We start from the raw sequence: 17116 nt of genomic DNA, 5'->3' as shown, positions 1-17116 counted from the left end.
AATGCACCAATTAAAGAGTTCACTGAAGTAGAAGCCACACCCATTTACTATATGTTGGTTTTAATTGGTTTTAATTGTATATGAATGCTCTACATCAAATTTCTAAAAGTTTGTCTAAATAAAAGTGCAAAATCTAATTACCATCAAATTACAATAACAACAACATTTTCGACCAACTGTTGCACTTTTGCCTGCTGGCTCTTGCGTGAGTTCGCTTCTAGTGCATTAATTACTAGTTTCAGTCGAGAATTAGCGAACTATCGCGTTGCGCCACTCTCCACACATGCACTTGCAACATTTGCAACAAGCCACTTGCCTGCCAGCTTGTACAAAATAAAGATGACATATTGCAATCGCAGTGCAACAACAACAATGCCCAACAATGCACACTTTAAAATCGATTATTGATGGCAAAAATTTGTGTTGCGTGTCAAAAATGTTGCAACATTTTACTGCTATACGTCAAATTGGTATGGAAGCACAGCGGTGGAACAGCCCGAACGATCGGTAACATGATGTCATAGGCTGGCCTGGCTGACTGAGTGACTGCGTGAATGACTGGTTGCCACTAAGCGCATGGACATGGACACGTGATGGATGGGAGATGACAGTTGGTGCAGTTTTTGGACACTGTAACACGCTCACGAATGCTGTCGCTGCAGAATTACACCTCGACGACGATCGAGTGTAATTTGGTCGATGTGAAATTGGTAATCCGCATTCTTAAGGGTTGCGAGCGGGCCTAACAGACTTTCAAGGAGTACTTTTGCATATATTTATATATGTATATAAAATGTGCAATAAGTGTTTGAGCCCCTGAGGCTTACCGACATAATGTGACGACTTCTGTGAGTGAACCTCATTGAGTTTGTGCAGCTCACAAGTGGAAGCTTTACACACACATAACGGTATATATATTTATATGTATGCATGTACATATGTAATTTGTACCTACTGGTGCACGCCCGCTCGTTCAGTTAGCAATTCGCTTGAAATGCAGCTATTTATTTGTCTCACTTAAGGTGACGCAAAATGCGTTCTTGCATGTGCAAGTCAAACTAAAGTTGTTGTTGTAAACATAACAACAACACTTGTGTACTAAAAATTCTTTGACGGAAGTTAAACACTGCCAATGTGGCTCATTATTGACTGCTGAAGGTGCTCCTACCGATGCTTCTGATTTTCACAAATTTCTTTTTCTCGTTCTTAAATATATTCATTCTTTATTTGCTGTCAATCAACTCACCTCTGCCGCTGCGTCCCACAAAGCGCAGATCATTAAACTTGGCCACATGCTCCTTCATCGTCGCCTGACAGTTCTTCAGCTCCGCACTGCAGTTCTCATCGTTGCCGGCCCGTATCGTCACCGTCGTGCCATCGCCGACCTCCACGAGCGCTACCACTTTGAAAGAGCTGGGCAGCGTTTTGTTGGCACGCCAATGTGGTGGCAGCTTGGAGCATAAGAAATATGGGTTGCTGGTGGGTACTGAAAGCGGAAATGAGATTGTTGTTGTTGTTAGTTATTGTTTAAAGGCGGTTGTCATCGTAATTAATTAATTATGTGCAATATTCATTAATATGATTTAATTATAGTTGGGATGCTTGGTGTGCTGTTGACAAGCGTTATATTAGATAACAGTTTTACATAGTTATATAGACAACAAAAACATAACGGCTTATTAAAATCGATAGTCACAATTTGTCAATTTCTTTGCATTAATTAAAAAAATTAACAAAAAAATGCTGATTTGAGTGCTCTTGACGCTGAAATAAAACCGATGAAACATATATTCCTCATAAAGGGTGTTTTTTTTTAACATGTGGATTTCAAGCAGAAATAAAACACATATAATTTAATGTTATGGCAAAGAATTTAGCTCTATTAGAAAGTTAAGGATTTTCCATAATATAGGAAAATTTATATTTGCCTGAAATACCGCCGGCAAATCGGGCCGTATGTCAGCAATAAACGATGACCAACTCTGAAAAAGTATTGCATCATTGAAAACCGTTCGTCTAAAAAAATACCCATTATTTATAAAATAGTTTATGAGTCAAATGTTTAAATTCCTTGGTATCGGTTTATGTAGTTGTTTAAGAAGATCTTAGGCAATATTCCTCTTGAGGGGCCAATTATTATTGTCATCGTCAAACAGCAGTTCCTAGTCAATCTTATCAGGTCTGACATCAAACGATAGGTTCAGACCATACTGGTGAAATTAATGAACATTTCATGTTCATTTCATAAACTTATGACAAAATATTGTTTAAATTGATCAATCACTTTAAAATATTTATTTTTTTTTTTTTTGATTATTTTTAATATTAAATGGTATTCCTTATAAAATGTATTAGAGTGAATCAGTATTAATCACACTAACGGAATTTAGTGTGAATTTAGAATTTGGGAGGATGGGATCATGTGTAGAAGTTCACGCAAGTGAGGAAAGTTTTTGATTGTCACTCACTTGGGAGTGGCCAGAAACGATTCTTCTCCACATGGTTCAAGCAGCTCACGACTTCCGGTTTTAGACCAAGTATCCTCTGGGTAGCCAACAGACATCCGTTTGAAGGCGAGCTAAAGTGAGAAGGCGAAGCCCGCTTATGCGGTTGTGCGTAGGGTTTGGGACCCACCACATAAAAACACCCCCCAATGAAAAATCTACGAAAGTCTCGGATGAGACACCCCCCTTTTGATGACGACCCCTGCAAACGTTCTAAGGACAATGATCTCCTGTCATCAAACAAACAGTCGGCGCATTCGCGTCTTGGCTCCCACGTCACTGTTGACAGTCATAACTTCGAGGTCGTAGATAATTTCGTATACCTGGGAACCAGCATCAACAACACGAACAATGTCAGCCTCGAAATCCAGCGCAGAATAACTCTTGCCAACAGGTGCTACTTTGGACTGAGTAGGCAATGGAACAGTAAAGTCCTCTCTCGACGAACCAAAATCAAGCTCTACAAGTCGCTTATCATTCCCGTCCTGCTTTACGGTGCAGAAGCTTGGACGATGTCAACATCAGATGAGACGACACTAGGAGTTTTCGAGAGGAAAATTTTGCGCAAGATTTATGGTCCTCAGAACATTGGCAACGGCGAATACCGCAGACGATGGAACGATGAGCTGTACGAGTTATACGACGACATTGACATAGTTCAGCGAATAAAAAGACAGCGGCTACGCTGGCTAGGTCATGTTGTCCGAATGGACGAAAACACTCCAGCCCTGAAAGTGTTCGATGCAGTACCCGCCGGAGGAAGCCGAGGAAGGGGAAGGCCTCCACTCCGTTGGAGGGACCAGGTGGAGAGCGACCTGGTTACACTTGGGATCTCCAACTGGCGCCGAACTGCGAAGGAGAGAGACAGGTGGCGCACTATCGTCGATTCGGCTATAACCGGCTAAACGGTTGCAACGCCAATCACATACAACGGAATTTAGTAAATAGTGATTCAACTGTTATCGAAATAACAACTATCAAACTAATGACTTTGTGGCATCTTACTCATCCATATATATCGATGGCTTAATATAGAAAAGGCGTATCTACACTTTTTCAGGAGAAGGAAAAAACTGAATAAAACCTTAAAAACTTAAGATGCAAAAAAACATTTCTATTGCAATTTTTATTCAAAACAGGTAACAAATTCAATTGTGGTATAATTTTGTTATTATTTTTAATATCTTTAAAGTTATTTGAGATAGGGCTTTATGTTGTTATTGTAACTTCAAATGATTGAGGGCTTTTTTTATATGACTATAAATCCGTTATTTACGATCATAGCCCACTAATTTTTTAAGGGGAGGAGTATTTGACAGTGGTCTACCAGAATACATTAAAAACGCGATTTCGAAAAAAATGTAGATACGCCTTTTCTATATTAAGCCAACGATATGTATGGATGTAAGAAAAGGGTGTTGAAATTGAAACATGTATGTTTCGGTTAATTGGTATTTTTTTATTAATAATATTAATGGTAGCCGTATTTATTACTTTGGCATCACTAAAACTATTTTTAAACCAATTTTTGAAGCATCAAGGCATCTTCTGAATGAAAAGGATTACCCTCAAATTTACTTTCACATAAAAAGAGGTCTCAAGCCAAGTAAAAAATGCAAAATCATTAATTTTTCGAAGACGTAAGTACGAGTAAATAATACTAAGGTGTACTAAAGATGTATCAATATCAGGCGTTTCGAATTACACATGCACAATGAAGCCCTATACACAAAAGCTTTACATGTATGTCGGTATATCTTTCGTATTTAGCTTTTTAATACTATATGAATATATAAAGATTATAATATGAACACTGATTATTGTGGCATGCCTTTTGACACGAGACTCTTGAATGCCAATACATATTTTTTATTGAGTTAAATCAAAAATAACCGTTATTTTTTAAGGTATTCGAGGGGTATGCAAATATACAAGGTTTCTTTTTTATAAAACAATTTAGGAATTCCCTTGTTTTTTAGCTTCAATTCTTAAAGTATTGAATTACGAATGTAATTTTAAAATATTCATTCATAAACTTGTGACTGAATCTAAAATATGTAAGTATATGAGATCAGTACATTCCAGATTATTTTTGACTCTAAAGAACTTAAAATGTTCAGTGAGCCATATTAATGCGGGAGATATATTGGATATATATACTAAAACATTGCTCTAAGATAATAGTATTCTGGATTAGGTATCGAAAGCAAGGAAATCAGGATTCCAAAATTTTTCAGAAAACTTATTTAAGAAGTAAGAGAGAAGACAACGGCATGTGGAGACATTAACTAATAAAACGATCAGATTTGAAAAAGTCGAATTAAGTTAAAGCTTGATCTCAAGGAATAAAAGATGGATAAAAAAGTAAATTATAAGAAAATAAACTTCAGATTATTAATATTCGTGCTAAATTTATCGATTAACTCTATTAATCTAGAATGTTGAAGAAGCAAGTGAAAATACTAAATTTACTTTTGTTCAATATGGTCCATGAAATTTAATATGACGTAATGAATATCGACAGAGCTCATAAACATTTAAAAATCGGTTGGCTCATATTTCTATAAATTTATTACCATATGAGCAGAGATTTCGAGATTATAAAGGAGGGCATAGACTCAAAATTTTTTTGCCTTTTCCTGAAATATATTTAATCTAATACGCTCAGAGATACACTTAATATACGTGTAAAAAATTTCAAAACCACCTCACTACTCACCTAGTTCGTTGGGATACTTTTCGTGCGCCATCTGCACCATACGCTCCGTCCACCACAGGTCCTGACAGCCAGCATTATTGTTACTGCTATTATGGTTGTTATTGTTGTTGGCATTATTATTATTGTTACTGCTACTATTTGTATTACTATTACTACTATGTGCCGTGCCATTGCTTGCGCCACCTATTGGAGAACTACTGCCAATACTCGCATTACTGGGCGGTAACGGTTGTGGCACTGCGGCGCCTTCACACCAACGCATCGGCGACGTACACGATGTAGCCATTGCGGCGGCACCATTACCACCAATCAGACTGCATACATTATGCCCGACGGCATCGTCGATGCCCACACCAATGCCAATACCGGCGCCAGCACCACCGCCACCTCCACCGCCGAGTCCAACAAGGCCGCCAGTTGTTGAACCGCCGCTGTATACCGCAGCCGATGCGCTCGGCAAATGCATTCGTCTTTGGTAGGGAGCAATTTTGGCGGCGTTCGGATAAACGGTGGCGGAAGAAATGGGCCGGAGACAACCAACGGCAGCCACGTTGGCGTTGTTGTGGACAGCCAGCGACTGTGGCTGTGACTGCGGTAGGTGATAGGTGTCTGCACCGTTATGTGTTCGCGCTGTTTGTTGTTGTGTTGGCGCAATACTATGGGAAGCGACGGCGGCGGCAGGGTTACTGGGCGTAGTTTTTATCTTCAGCTTTGCGGATTATTAGAACGGAGGTAAGAAAGGACTGGCACTTCACTGGGGGCAGTACGCACTAACCGTGTCTTTTTACATGCGTTGTTAAGCGTTTTTTTCACATTGACTTGCGTTTAGTGTTTCATAAACTTTTGTCTAAACCCGTCTGGCAACACAAATTCTACACTTGTCATTTAAATAGATTTTTTTTTCGAATCAACTGAACTGAAATTATTTTAAGCAGGTTTAAATGGATATTCCGAAATTTAACACAAATCGTTACAGTTTTATTGTTGTTGTTATTTTTATTAAAGCGTAGTGTGATTTGGACATACAAATGTATCATCGTAGCTTCCGAACAAATTGGAAATACCCATACTCTACTGGAAATTTTGAATTGATCACTGATTTTTAATTGCTCAGCGTGATTTGCATATACACATATACAAACATACAAACATTTATAAGCAGTTATCCATATGTACATACATATATTGCATATGACAAATTAACAACTTAGTTAATAAATGATTAAGCAAAAAGCGTCAACAAATTACCATAAATTAATACAATTCAATCTCTTCACTCAAATATTTAAATATTGAAGCGCTACAGCGGAGCGCGCTCACTGGCTTACGCCGTCGCTGCGTGACGTTCACTTGTCTTACTGTTATTTTGTTGCGCCGCAGCTCATGAGCGCTTCGGCACGCATTGTCAGGTGGGTGAGTCACCACCCGCTCCGTTGAAGTTAAAACCGCGCTGATATCGCGAAGACACGCCGAAACAGCTGCGACGGCGCGTACGTATGACTTTATTTCTTAAAGCTTAATACGCGCGCTTTAACGAGTTCGCAGAAAAAGACAACGAAACACAGAAGCTTGCATATTGCATGGAGTTGTGAGTTTCGATTTTTTTTTATTGTGAACTCGATTAGTAAACATTGATGCTCACTGATTTTTGACCTAGAGGTGTTTTGTTAAAAGAGAGAAAATTCTTTTTTGTTACTCTATGACTTGTTCGTTTTTTTAATAAAGTATGGATATATATAAAGTGGTGGTGAAAGAGAACTGGATGTCCTGTCATCAGACATACAACCAGAGCATTCGTGTTTTGGCTCCCACGATATTGTTGATAATCATAGCTTTTGATTTGTAATTAACTTCGTCAATCTTCGAAGCAGCATAAACTCCAATAACAATGCCAGTCTTGAAATCCAAGACAGATTCACTCTTGCAAACAGGACTTTGGACTAGGAAGATAATTGAAAAGTAAAGTCCTCTCTCGACGAACTAAAATCAAACTCTACAAGACTCATTATTCCGATAGAGAAGCCTGGGCGATGTCGATGAGTTGTTGGAGTTTTCGAGAGAAAGGTTGTGCGAAAGGTTTATGGACCTTTGAGTTATCCGACGGAATTGGCATAGTTCAGCGAATAAAAAGACAGCGGCTACGCTGGCTAGATCATGACGAAAGCACTCCAGTTTGAAAGTGTTCGATATAGTACCCGCTGGTGGAAGGGGCGAAAGACTAAACCCTACACTTTTTTGGAAGGACCAAGTGGCGAAGGACATGGCATATGGCATATGTACATATATTGACTAAGATTACACTTCAGTGAAACTACTTGAAAAAAATATTATAATAGCAAAAAACTAGACTAACTGAAATCGCACCGTCGGAAAATTACTTACTTCATACAATAATTCCAAACTGAAACTATATATTCCGGCCTAACTTTATATAAAAAACCGTTCTGTACGTGTGTATGTCACTGAACTCCTGACAAACGGCTGGACCGATTGGAATGAAACTTTGTGTGTGTTTTCACGTGGATTCGAGAATGGTTTGTAGTCACCATTCGGTCCAATTTAAAAAGTACTGTTAACTAATTTTAAATTTACAATTTTTTTGATGTTTTACATTTGCCAAAAAAAGCTGGCGCAATTGTTACTGTATAGAAACCGCCTAAAGGTGTATAAAGTTGTTTTGGGAAAAATTGTTTGAAAAATGTTTTCTAATTGGATGTCGCCACGGTTGGAGTACCAAATCTTCAATCCAAATATATATTAATTCGAGTTAGTCCCAAAAAAAAAAAAAATACTTTGTTTGTCGGGTCCGTTAGTTACCTATAAGATCTATTTTAAATAATTTATTAAGGACTTAACTGTTATAGTTGTAATATTATCAAACACATAATATTGGCCGAAACTTGGGATTGAACATATCGAAGGATTGCCAATTCCTTGTATGGGGAAAATATACTGATTGACTAGCTCGATATTTAGATAGCTTACAACTAGAATAATTCACTGCACGATCCCGATAAAACCACTACTATAATTCTAACTTCTTAAATTGTTTAAAGCTTTAAATCAATGCCAAAAAGATTTTTTCGGATGAATCGATTCAACGCATGAGACGTTTGATTTAGTCAAAATCCAAGAATTCTGTACAAATTGAAGACGATATCACATGAAAATTAAGAAACCAAACACATAAATTATTTGCATAATATTGCATGATAGAGTAGGATTAATCCTTGGCAATGATATAAGTTGAATGATTTGCACTAATACAAAGTAAAATCTCCATTTGTAGAAGAAAAATATCAGAACTCATTTTACGCAATAATCAATATGGGTACATCCCTCATTATAGCTCTTTACACATTTCTGTATATGTAAATACATTATCCACATTTACGCAATGTGTCATTGTTGTAAGAACAATGGCTTGGCGCCAAGTCGTTGAAGTACAAGTCACAATGACATTAATTAGCGTTAATTAAATTTTTGAGCATTTTGAAGCAAAATCAAAAATTGACACAAATAATTAACTGAACTTTTCCGTTAATTTACTGTTTATTTTTACGGAAGAATTTGTGAAATTTTTTTTTACCGGAAAAACACTAACTAAATAGCGTTAACATTTCACAACAGTTTTGATTAAGTAGTTAAGCACATAGTGTAATTTCATAAGATAACGCTTAAACGTTTCTCCTTAAAACGTGTGTGAGTGCTTACAAGTAATTGAATTTAATTATAGCTGTAAATTATTAATTAGAATTAACACATTATTATGCATAAACACACTAAGTTGTTGTATAGAGTATGTACGAATGTTATTCCCGCTGAAGCTTTTCAAACGCTTGTAAATAACACTAACAACAATAAAACTGTAGCGTTTTATTCTTTTATCTCCAATTTTCACAAACCGTTTTAGCGCCAAATTTCGATGATTTTATTTATTTTTTATTTATTTGATATTTCACTGCTCGTTTTTAGTTTAATGAATAGTAAATGTTTCAGTCACTTTAATACTTTTTTTTAACATTTATTACACATTACACTATCTCATATTGTATATTTCAATACATATTATTATGTATCATACTTCTGTGCCTACATCCAAGTATTTATATGAATTCACAATTTTTTCATTGTTTTCAAAACGAGCCCGCGGATTTTTCCAATCCACTACAGCGGCTTACTCATCTACACACGCGTTTATATTTGTATTTTCGATTTTACTCTTCACGACCACTTGTATGCGTGACGACACTGTAGTATCGCGTTGCTACTCCGATGCTTTTATGAACCGAACAAAATTGATACTGGCACTTGCCGTGGCCACCGGCAGTGGGCTAACCCAACAGCTACAGTGAGCCAGCAGCGAGGCAGCGTCGTAGCAGCGCCACAAACAACGAAACATCATACGAATATTATGTAGAGGGAAAAATAAAAACGAATGCACACACACAGGCGCACACGCATTATTAAATGGGAAGTCCAAAACCAGCAAACCAGCAGCGACAGCAACAACAAACCCACAATCGGAAGACCACTTTTTATCGCAGCCCGATTTGAGGTTGGGATATTTTCATATTTGATAAGAACCCGTTATTTTTTTATTCAAAATGTAAAGTTTAATTTTTATTTTAGTAAAAACATTGCACTCAATTCGTTTATTTACTCACGCGTGAGCACACTTTACTGATTTTGAGCGTATTCAGCTATTTGAAAAACAAAGATGTTGGAGCCGCTCCGTAAAACTGCTCAGATGTGGTCTCTAACCGGCTTTTATGCTCAGCGTAACGCGTGCTCTCCAAACACAAATTTGCCGTTTGTTTTGTGCACATAATTTCAGTTTGTTTGCTCTCAGCATTCGCTTCACTGTTTGGCCTATCAGAGCATCAGCCAATCAGCGGCACGCTTCGCTTATCACATCTGACTGCGACTTGTTGTTATTCGGCCAGAGTGCATACGAATTACTGCAGAGTGTAGTCTCGTTGTTGTTTTTTGATTTTTGTTCGCTTCAATTGCCACAGTGGTGTGTGTTGTTGTTATTAAATGTGCTCGCGCACGTTGATTGGTCGACCGCTTGTATATAGCAGCAAGCACCACTCCACATGATTCAAGGAAGGCGCTGTATTGTATGCATTCAACTGCTTTGTTGGTGCGTTTGTCTTAATGTTTGCATGCTCTTGCATGTATATGTATGTATGTATGTAAGTTGTGGCGTGTGCAGGTTTTTATTATATTGTGGTTTGTTGTTTTCCATGCTGTGCTTGTGCCAATGAATAAATGGAAAAGGTTGGGCCTTCAAAACGCACACTCGTTGGCATAGACATATGTACATACAGTAACAACAATTGACTGTGAGCATAAGCGTGGAAATTTATATGGGGCGCAGCAAAATGTACATTCGTATGTTCGTACTAGCTACACATGCTTTGTACTGGCTCATTACTTTTTATATGATTTCTGTTGCTGCGTCTCTTGTGCGCAGATTGTTGATTGAAGAGCAAACCAGTTTTTGCACATTCATGGATATTAAGATGCATGTGAGTGAAAATGTGTTTTTATTTATTAATTCCTTGGCATTTTGACATAAGGCGTGAAGACCATGAAAAATGTATATAATTGATAGAAACGCATACGCATTGTAGATTTGTATTGAAGGATCTTCTTCAATATTCTTTAATTATAGTACTTGAAATATATACTGAAAATTAAATTAAAATTTATATTAAACTGGCATAGCGAGACATAAAATGGTAATGTCCTTACTGTTGTTCTTGATCACAAAAGCCTTTTATATTGCTTTTCTGCGGCAATAGTTTCTTTGTTATTTGAAAAATTCTTACAACATTTATCACATAATAAATATACAGTGGAACTTCTATAACTCGAACTTTTGAACTGGCAATAGCAATGGCAATGTGTCTTTCATACACATTTACTTCCATAACTCAAACTTCCTTAACTCGAAGTTCTCCATACCTCGAATTTTTGAATGAGCAATAGATGTCAAATTTCATACAAATTTCCTTCTATAAATCGAACTTTTCGATCGGGGCATAATATAAAATTTAAAAATGTACTATCGAGACAGACTTTTAAAAGAGTCTCTCTATATCGTAAAAAGGAGAACAAAAAATATGATATTACACTTATGGATATAGACGTCAAGAGCCAAACAAAAGTAAACTGCATTTACAGAATTTATGTTTTAAGGTTATGTATACACATAAAACTTTAAGCGAAGTAAATAAATAAAACTGAAGATACATCTATATTTTACAGCTTTTTGAAAAATTGTAAATTTTAATGAAAATTCTATAACTCCAAGTTTTTTTGTGAATTATGGTGATTCGAGTTAGAGAAATTCTTCAGTAATTACATTATATACTTAAAATATTTTACTAGCTTCTCATTTTCAGTTCATTTCAAGATTTTATTATTTAGTGTTGATGGATTAATGATCGTAACTATTGTGCGTCAATTGGTTATATACTAAAAGTGAAACTTTTAAATAGCTAATTCTGTTCATCTGTTATTCAATGCGTATTCAGTTAAGCTTTATTTTGTTGCAGTGAATATAAATGTTCTGAAAAACAATTGAATATATGAAAAAAATAAATACGTTAAATTGTATTAAAAATATATATTAGATAAGTAAATGGTTCAGTCCAATCAAAATTATCCATGATTTTTTCACATTAGACACAGCACATTGGGACTTTGAGAAAGGGATAAAAATTATTTATAGTTAAGCCAAAAAAAAAAAATGAAATCAGTATGCGTTAGACAACCCTAACGAATTTATCGTCAAATAAATGTCTTTGGTCCGTCGGCGGATTACTATAAATCTTAGATTTACAAATCGTTCAACATTTTTTAACATGTTAGCATATTTGGTAACAAAAAAGTAGTATAACAAGGCGATATTCGAGAATGGGTAAGAATATGTGACGGATATTGAGCATATGACCTTTTATACCCACCACGCAAATTATTCGTAAAATTTAATATACAGTGCTGGGCATAAAAAAACCAGTCAGTAAAAAAGTTTAATTATGAGCTAAAATATGCATCCATGAAAGAAATTGAAAATGAGAGAATGTTTGAATTTGTGATAATTAACCAAAAATTTTTAGCGTTATATTTTTCAGGAGGGAATTTTTATCAAATTTGTTTAAAATACTACAATTAGGAATATTCTACAATATTGTTTTTATTTCATAATTTGACTCTAACTATATTCAATCGATACTTTAGTTAACCTCATTTTGCATTAATTACCGCCCTAATCCTTGCTGTTATGGACGAAATAAGCTTTTGGAGTAATTCAAACGTCCTCAAACGGACGGAATGCAGTTTTTTTGGTTTGTCGGATTCTGTGCGACTACATGTTTCTTCTTAATCGTCTACAGGTTTTCGATCGGGCTTAAATCGGGGCTGTTCTCAGGCCACGTGAACTGATTTATTCGCATTTCAGACATAAGATCGCGTACTTGCAAAAAAAAACAAAGAAGATCAAAACTTGTGAATGAGATTGAACTTGTAGGAGAATTAAAAAAAAAAAAAGTATTACGATGTTGGCCCTGTAACATGGCGCAAAATCATCCTGAAAGATAACGTCGTTTTGGTACTTCGATGGTTTTTTATATGCCTCTCCGTTGACTCTTCCAAAATTAAATGAATGTAATGGATTAAGAGGACATATAGCTGCACAGAAGCCGAGGAACCAAAAAAAAATGCATTCCGTCTTTTTGGAGAGGTGGTACGATGACATGGAGGTCGGATTATGGGTCGCTTCGCTTTCTTAACTTCGGATAATGCAAATACAGTGAACTTCTCTATTTCAAATCACCATAATTCACAAAAAAGCTTCGTGTAAGAGAGACTACGAGTTATGGAAATTTTCTTCTCATAAAGTTTACTTCTCATAAAGTTTTATGATCATTCGTTAAATTGTATATTCTGTGATTTAGTTTGACGTCTGTATCCAATGCCTCTGTTACATGATTTATGTAATCCATAAGTGTAATATCATATTTTATGTTCGCCTCAATACGATATAGAGGGACTCTTTTACAATTCTGCCTCGATAGTCAAATTTTAAATTTTGTATTATGCCCTGGTCGAAAAGTTCGATTTATGGAAGGACATTCGTATGAAATTTTACTTCTATTGACAATTCAAGAGTTCGAGTTAGAGAGAACTTCGAGTTAAGGAAGTTTGAGTTATAGAATGAAATTTGTAGGAAATTTGAATTCTAAACGCTAAACGCTATTGCTAAACGCTATTGCCAATTCAAAATTTTGAGTTATGGAGATCGTCGAGTTATAGAAGTTCCACTGTATAAGTATTTGAGAAATATACACGCATAATATTTCGTGAGAACTTCGTTAAATTGTCTTATATATCATAAATAGCAAGGGACAAATAACGCAGTTCTCCTAAAATACCCTGGACCCGCAAAGCTTCCTAAAACGCCTCAGGTTTCGAAACACTTGCAACACGACTATGTACAGACCAAAAACTTCTACTTTTGAGTAAGAGAGGACTAAGCAGTATTACAGAGGTCATGACTTAGTATGTAGAATCATATAAGTATAGTAGAATCAGCAGAATACAGAGCATACAAGGAGGATGATGATACGTTAGAATATTGTCTTTGCGTATGTTCAGCCTTTCAGTCGGTTAAGTAGGGATAATTTCTATGTCTCCCAATACTACAACCTAAGAGAAATTGGGCAGCTGGAATGGAAAAAATTGAGAATTTTCGTCAAATCGACTAAGCGCAATTGACCTAATGATGGAAGTGCTGCTTGCTGCTAGGGTCTCTTTGCCTCACTTTTCAACCAGAATACATATGTACATACTGTCCAATGAATCCAATTTATTATAGAAGAAAAGTTGTATGAAAAAAGTCTCGAAACCCTAACTGTTTTTGGATATTGTTCAAGCAATTTGTATTTTTTTATAAATAAGCTTTATAGGTATAATAGTAATAAAAATATAAGTAGAAAGTTTAAAAATCCCCAAATTCAACTTCGGTATTTTTTATAAAATGCTTTAATTGTTTTTTATTTTCCTATAGTCAATTCCTTAAAAATTATGTATAATTAATAATAATTAATCTACGGTATTTAAATAACGTAAACGAGAATGGTTCAGATTGGTCCCTAAATTTCCTGAAAGTCTCGCATCGACTAATATTCTCTTTCTTACCTTGAGCTGAACACGTTCCTACACATAGAAAACTAACTGTATTGTCGCCAAGAAAAAGCTCCTACCAGTGCGGTATAGTCAATACTGATTGGTATGTACAATATGTCTTTGCTATAACACTATCACTTTGAATTCAGTATTTCTGACTGTAGTACGAAAAGTTTTAGTATTCGCGCATACATATGTACATACATATATGAATACTAGAGGGTTTGTAAGTTAGAAATATTGAATGTTAAATTAAATACTTTAAGTCCACTTTATACAGGCATATGTATTTTATTTTTCCGCATAACCTTCAAAAGCTTAACAGAAAAATGTATATGTGTACTCGTATATATGTATATATTGCATACAGCAAAAGTTCAGTTCACAGCTTCAACATTGATGACCATTTTTCCGCTCCCGCCATTTATTTTCAATTTCAATTCCATTTCCTTTTAGCTTTCGGTAAATAATACATAAAAGAGTATTTACAAACATATGTATGTATGTAGATGTGTGTGTATACACTCGTTTGGTGCAGCCTTTTTTCAAAGGATGGATTAATTTTCATTACTCGCACAGACTTTTGCGGTTAATTAACGTTTTTACTATTGAATGAGACAAAGTATGGTAAGTAAAAATCTTTACTGCCAATGCTGCTTATGTACATATTTGTATGTAGTAGTGGATGGGAATACAGCAGTGCTATAACAGTGTGCGTAAGGTACTTACATACATACATACATGTGTAGAACGCAATCAAGGTTTAAAGACAAAATATTAAAATTTTCAATTTTAGGTATGTACAGTGGCTGTGCAAAAACTTAAATATATTTGCTGAAAGCGAATTCATTTAGATATTAATCCCCAAAACTAAATTTAAAACGATCCATTGTCGCATGCCACTTACGGAGTCATAGCGATAATTTGGTAATATTTAAGATAAGTTTCAAAATATTTCCTGTTCTAATTGGAACCGCGTATTCAGTGGAAACGTTATGCAGAGGTAGAATAATCAGTACTTCAAGCTTGCCTAACTTGATGTTCTGACAAATGGCGATATCTACAAGTTCCAAAAACTTGCGGCATATAAGGGTCATATGAGCTGATAAGTTAAAACTAAACAGATATTAATGAAATGAAATGATTTATTTTTCATCGTCTCTAACTTTAAAGAATGGTCTTGTTGTTTGTGGATACTTTACTCGTCGCTAGTTTTTATATATATATTTGTTTTTTTTTTTAATATATTATGTATCTGACTTACGTTGCTACGCTACTTTCTTATCTAACTTCCTCAAAATATTCATGTCCGAAAGCTTCGTAAAACATGATAAATACAATTTTGAAATATGCAGTTATTAAGTTATTAAACATATTATTTGCTATCAGTTTCTACGTTTAGCGTTTATTAAATTATTTTTATTTTTTATTGCAGCGTGATTAGAGACTTCGTACTGTGGGAAAATAATTGTTGATAAAAATTTACTCGACTACCGGAAAAAGACATACCTTACAGTATTATCAACACTATTCTCTGCTCGCAAGTTCATACATACATACATATAAATATATCCATATGTATTTAGATATGAATTTTTGTAGTCGACTTGAGAGGAACTATGGTTGTGTAGGTGATGGCAACCCAGTGAGAACTATGAAATAAATTTATGTTTTGACAATTTCTTTCTCTGTTCGTCAAACAAATATTTGTGAATTTCTTAATTAAAATCATTACACTTAAATTAAATATAGTGGATCTTAAATCCTTATCATGAACTTGACCTTTAACCTAAAAAACGAGAGTTAGTATGTTTCATTAAAAACTTTATTAATATTAATAATATATTATTCATATTTCAGTTTTTATTTTAAATAATTCAAATAAATACTTCAGTCCATTTTCCTACAGGGAACACTATTCTCAGTTAGCCTTATCACTAAGCATGTTTTGATTAAACCTTAAGCGTAGTATAAAAGCATAAGCTTTGATTTAATAAAGCACATGCACATATAATTTGAATGTTTAGCTCTGCTTATGGGAATTATTTTTTTTTATATTCCCACTGTACATTTAGACATACGGACATACGATAATTCAAGGCAGCACAATTCAAAGATTTATATGACTTTTTTACTTAGCGTATACGAAAAGAGAGTCTATAAATAATGTTCTTAAGATATCATGAATGTCGGTTGCAAATTTTTGTACGTGATTTTGGTGTAAACAATCTGAAATATAAAAGGGACATTTACTAATTATTTACTAACTATTAAATTTGTTTGTTAAATAATTTTAATAATACTAAATTATTTTAATTATATTAAATTATTTTAAATGTTTCTTAAAAGAAGTAAGCTTAAAATACTGCAGTTTAATAGAGTAATACCACAGCATCCTCATTATGCTTGAATCTCCATAGTTTATTTTATTTATAAGTTAAAGCAATTTGTCTATAACATTACTTTAACCTGTTATTATTTAGTCCGATAAATTATTTTAAATTAGAAATTGCTTTATGACATAGTTCTAATAAGAATTTCCCATATTGTTTCATAAATGAACGATATTCCTCAAGTCTATTTCAAAAATTACCATCGATAAACGCAATTGATCGATAGTATTGTAAATCGATAAATTGCGCACACTCTTAACCGATATAATTTGCCAACAGCTGTTCATGTTTACGTTTCACAT

General features: G+C 34.9%; 1 protein-coding gene across 2 annotated transcripts in view; it reads right to left on the bottom strand.

The window, feature by feature from the left end:
* The window catches only part of LOC105211757 (protein lozenge), a 29251-nt gene extending 19713 nt beyond the window's left edge, over positions 1–9538 (bottom strand). Inside the window, exons 1-3 of one of the 2 annotated variants that reach the window (XM_011183366.3) lie at positions 9129–9538; positions 5224–6139; positions 1247–1486 (exon numbers count right to left, since the gene is read on the bottom strand). In XM_011183366.3, the coding sequence (XP_011181668.2) occupies positions 1247–1486; positions 5224–5689 (706 nt within the window). In that variant the 5' untranslated portion in view covers positions 5690–6139; positions 9129–9538. The remainder of the gene's footprint in view (positions 1–1246; positions 1487–5223; positions 6140–9128) is intronic. The other variant, XM_011183367.3, reaches the window with a different exon arrangement.
* Positions 9539–17116: the final 7578 nt, after the last annotated feature.

The sequence above is a fragment of the Zeugodacus cucurbitae genome, chromosome 5 (genome assembly GCF_028554725.1).
Source record: "Zeugodacus cucurbitae isolate PBARC_wt_2022May chromosome 5, idZeuCucr1.2, whole genome shotgun sequence".
NCBI classification, from domain to species: domain Eukaryota; kingdom Metazoa; phylum Arthropoda; class Insecta; order Diptera; family Tephritidae; genus Zeugodacus; species Zeugodacus cucurbitae.
Note: the sequence above shows the minus strand (reverse complement) of the source record. Positions and strands in the feature narration are given on the sequence as shown.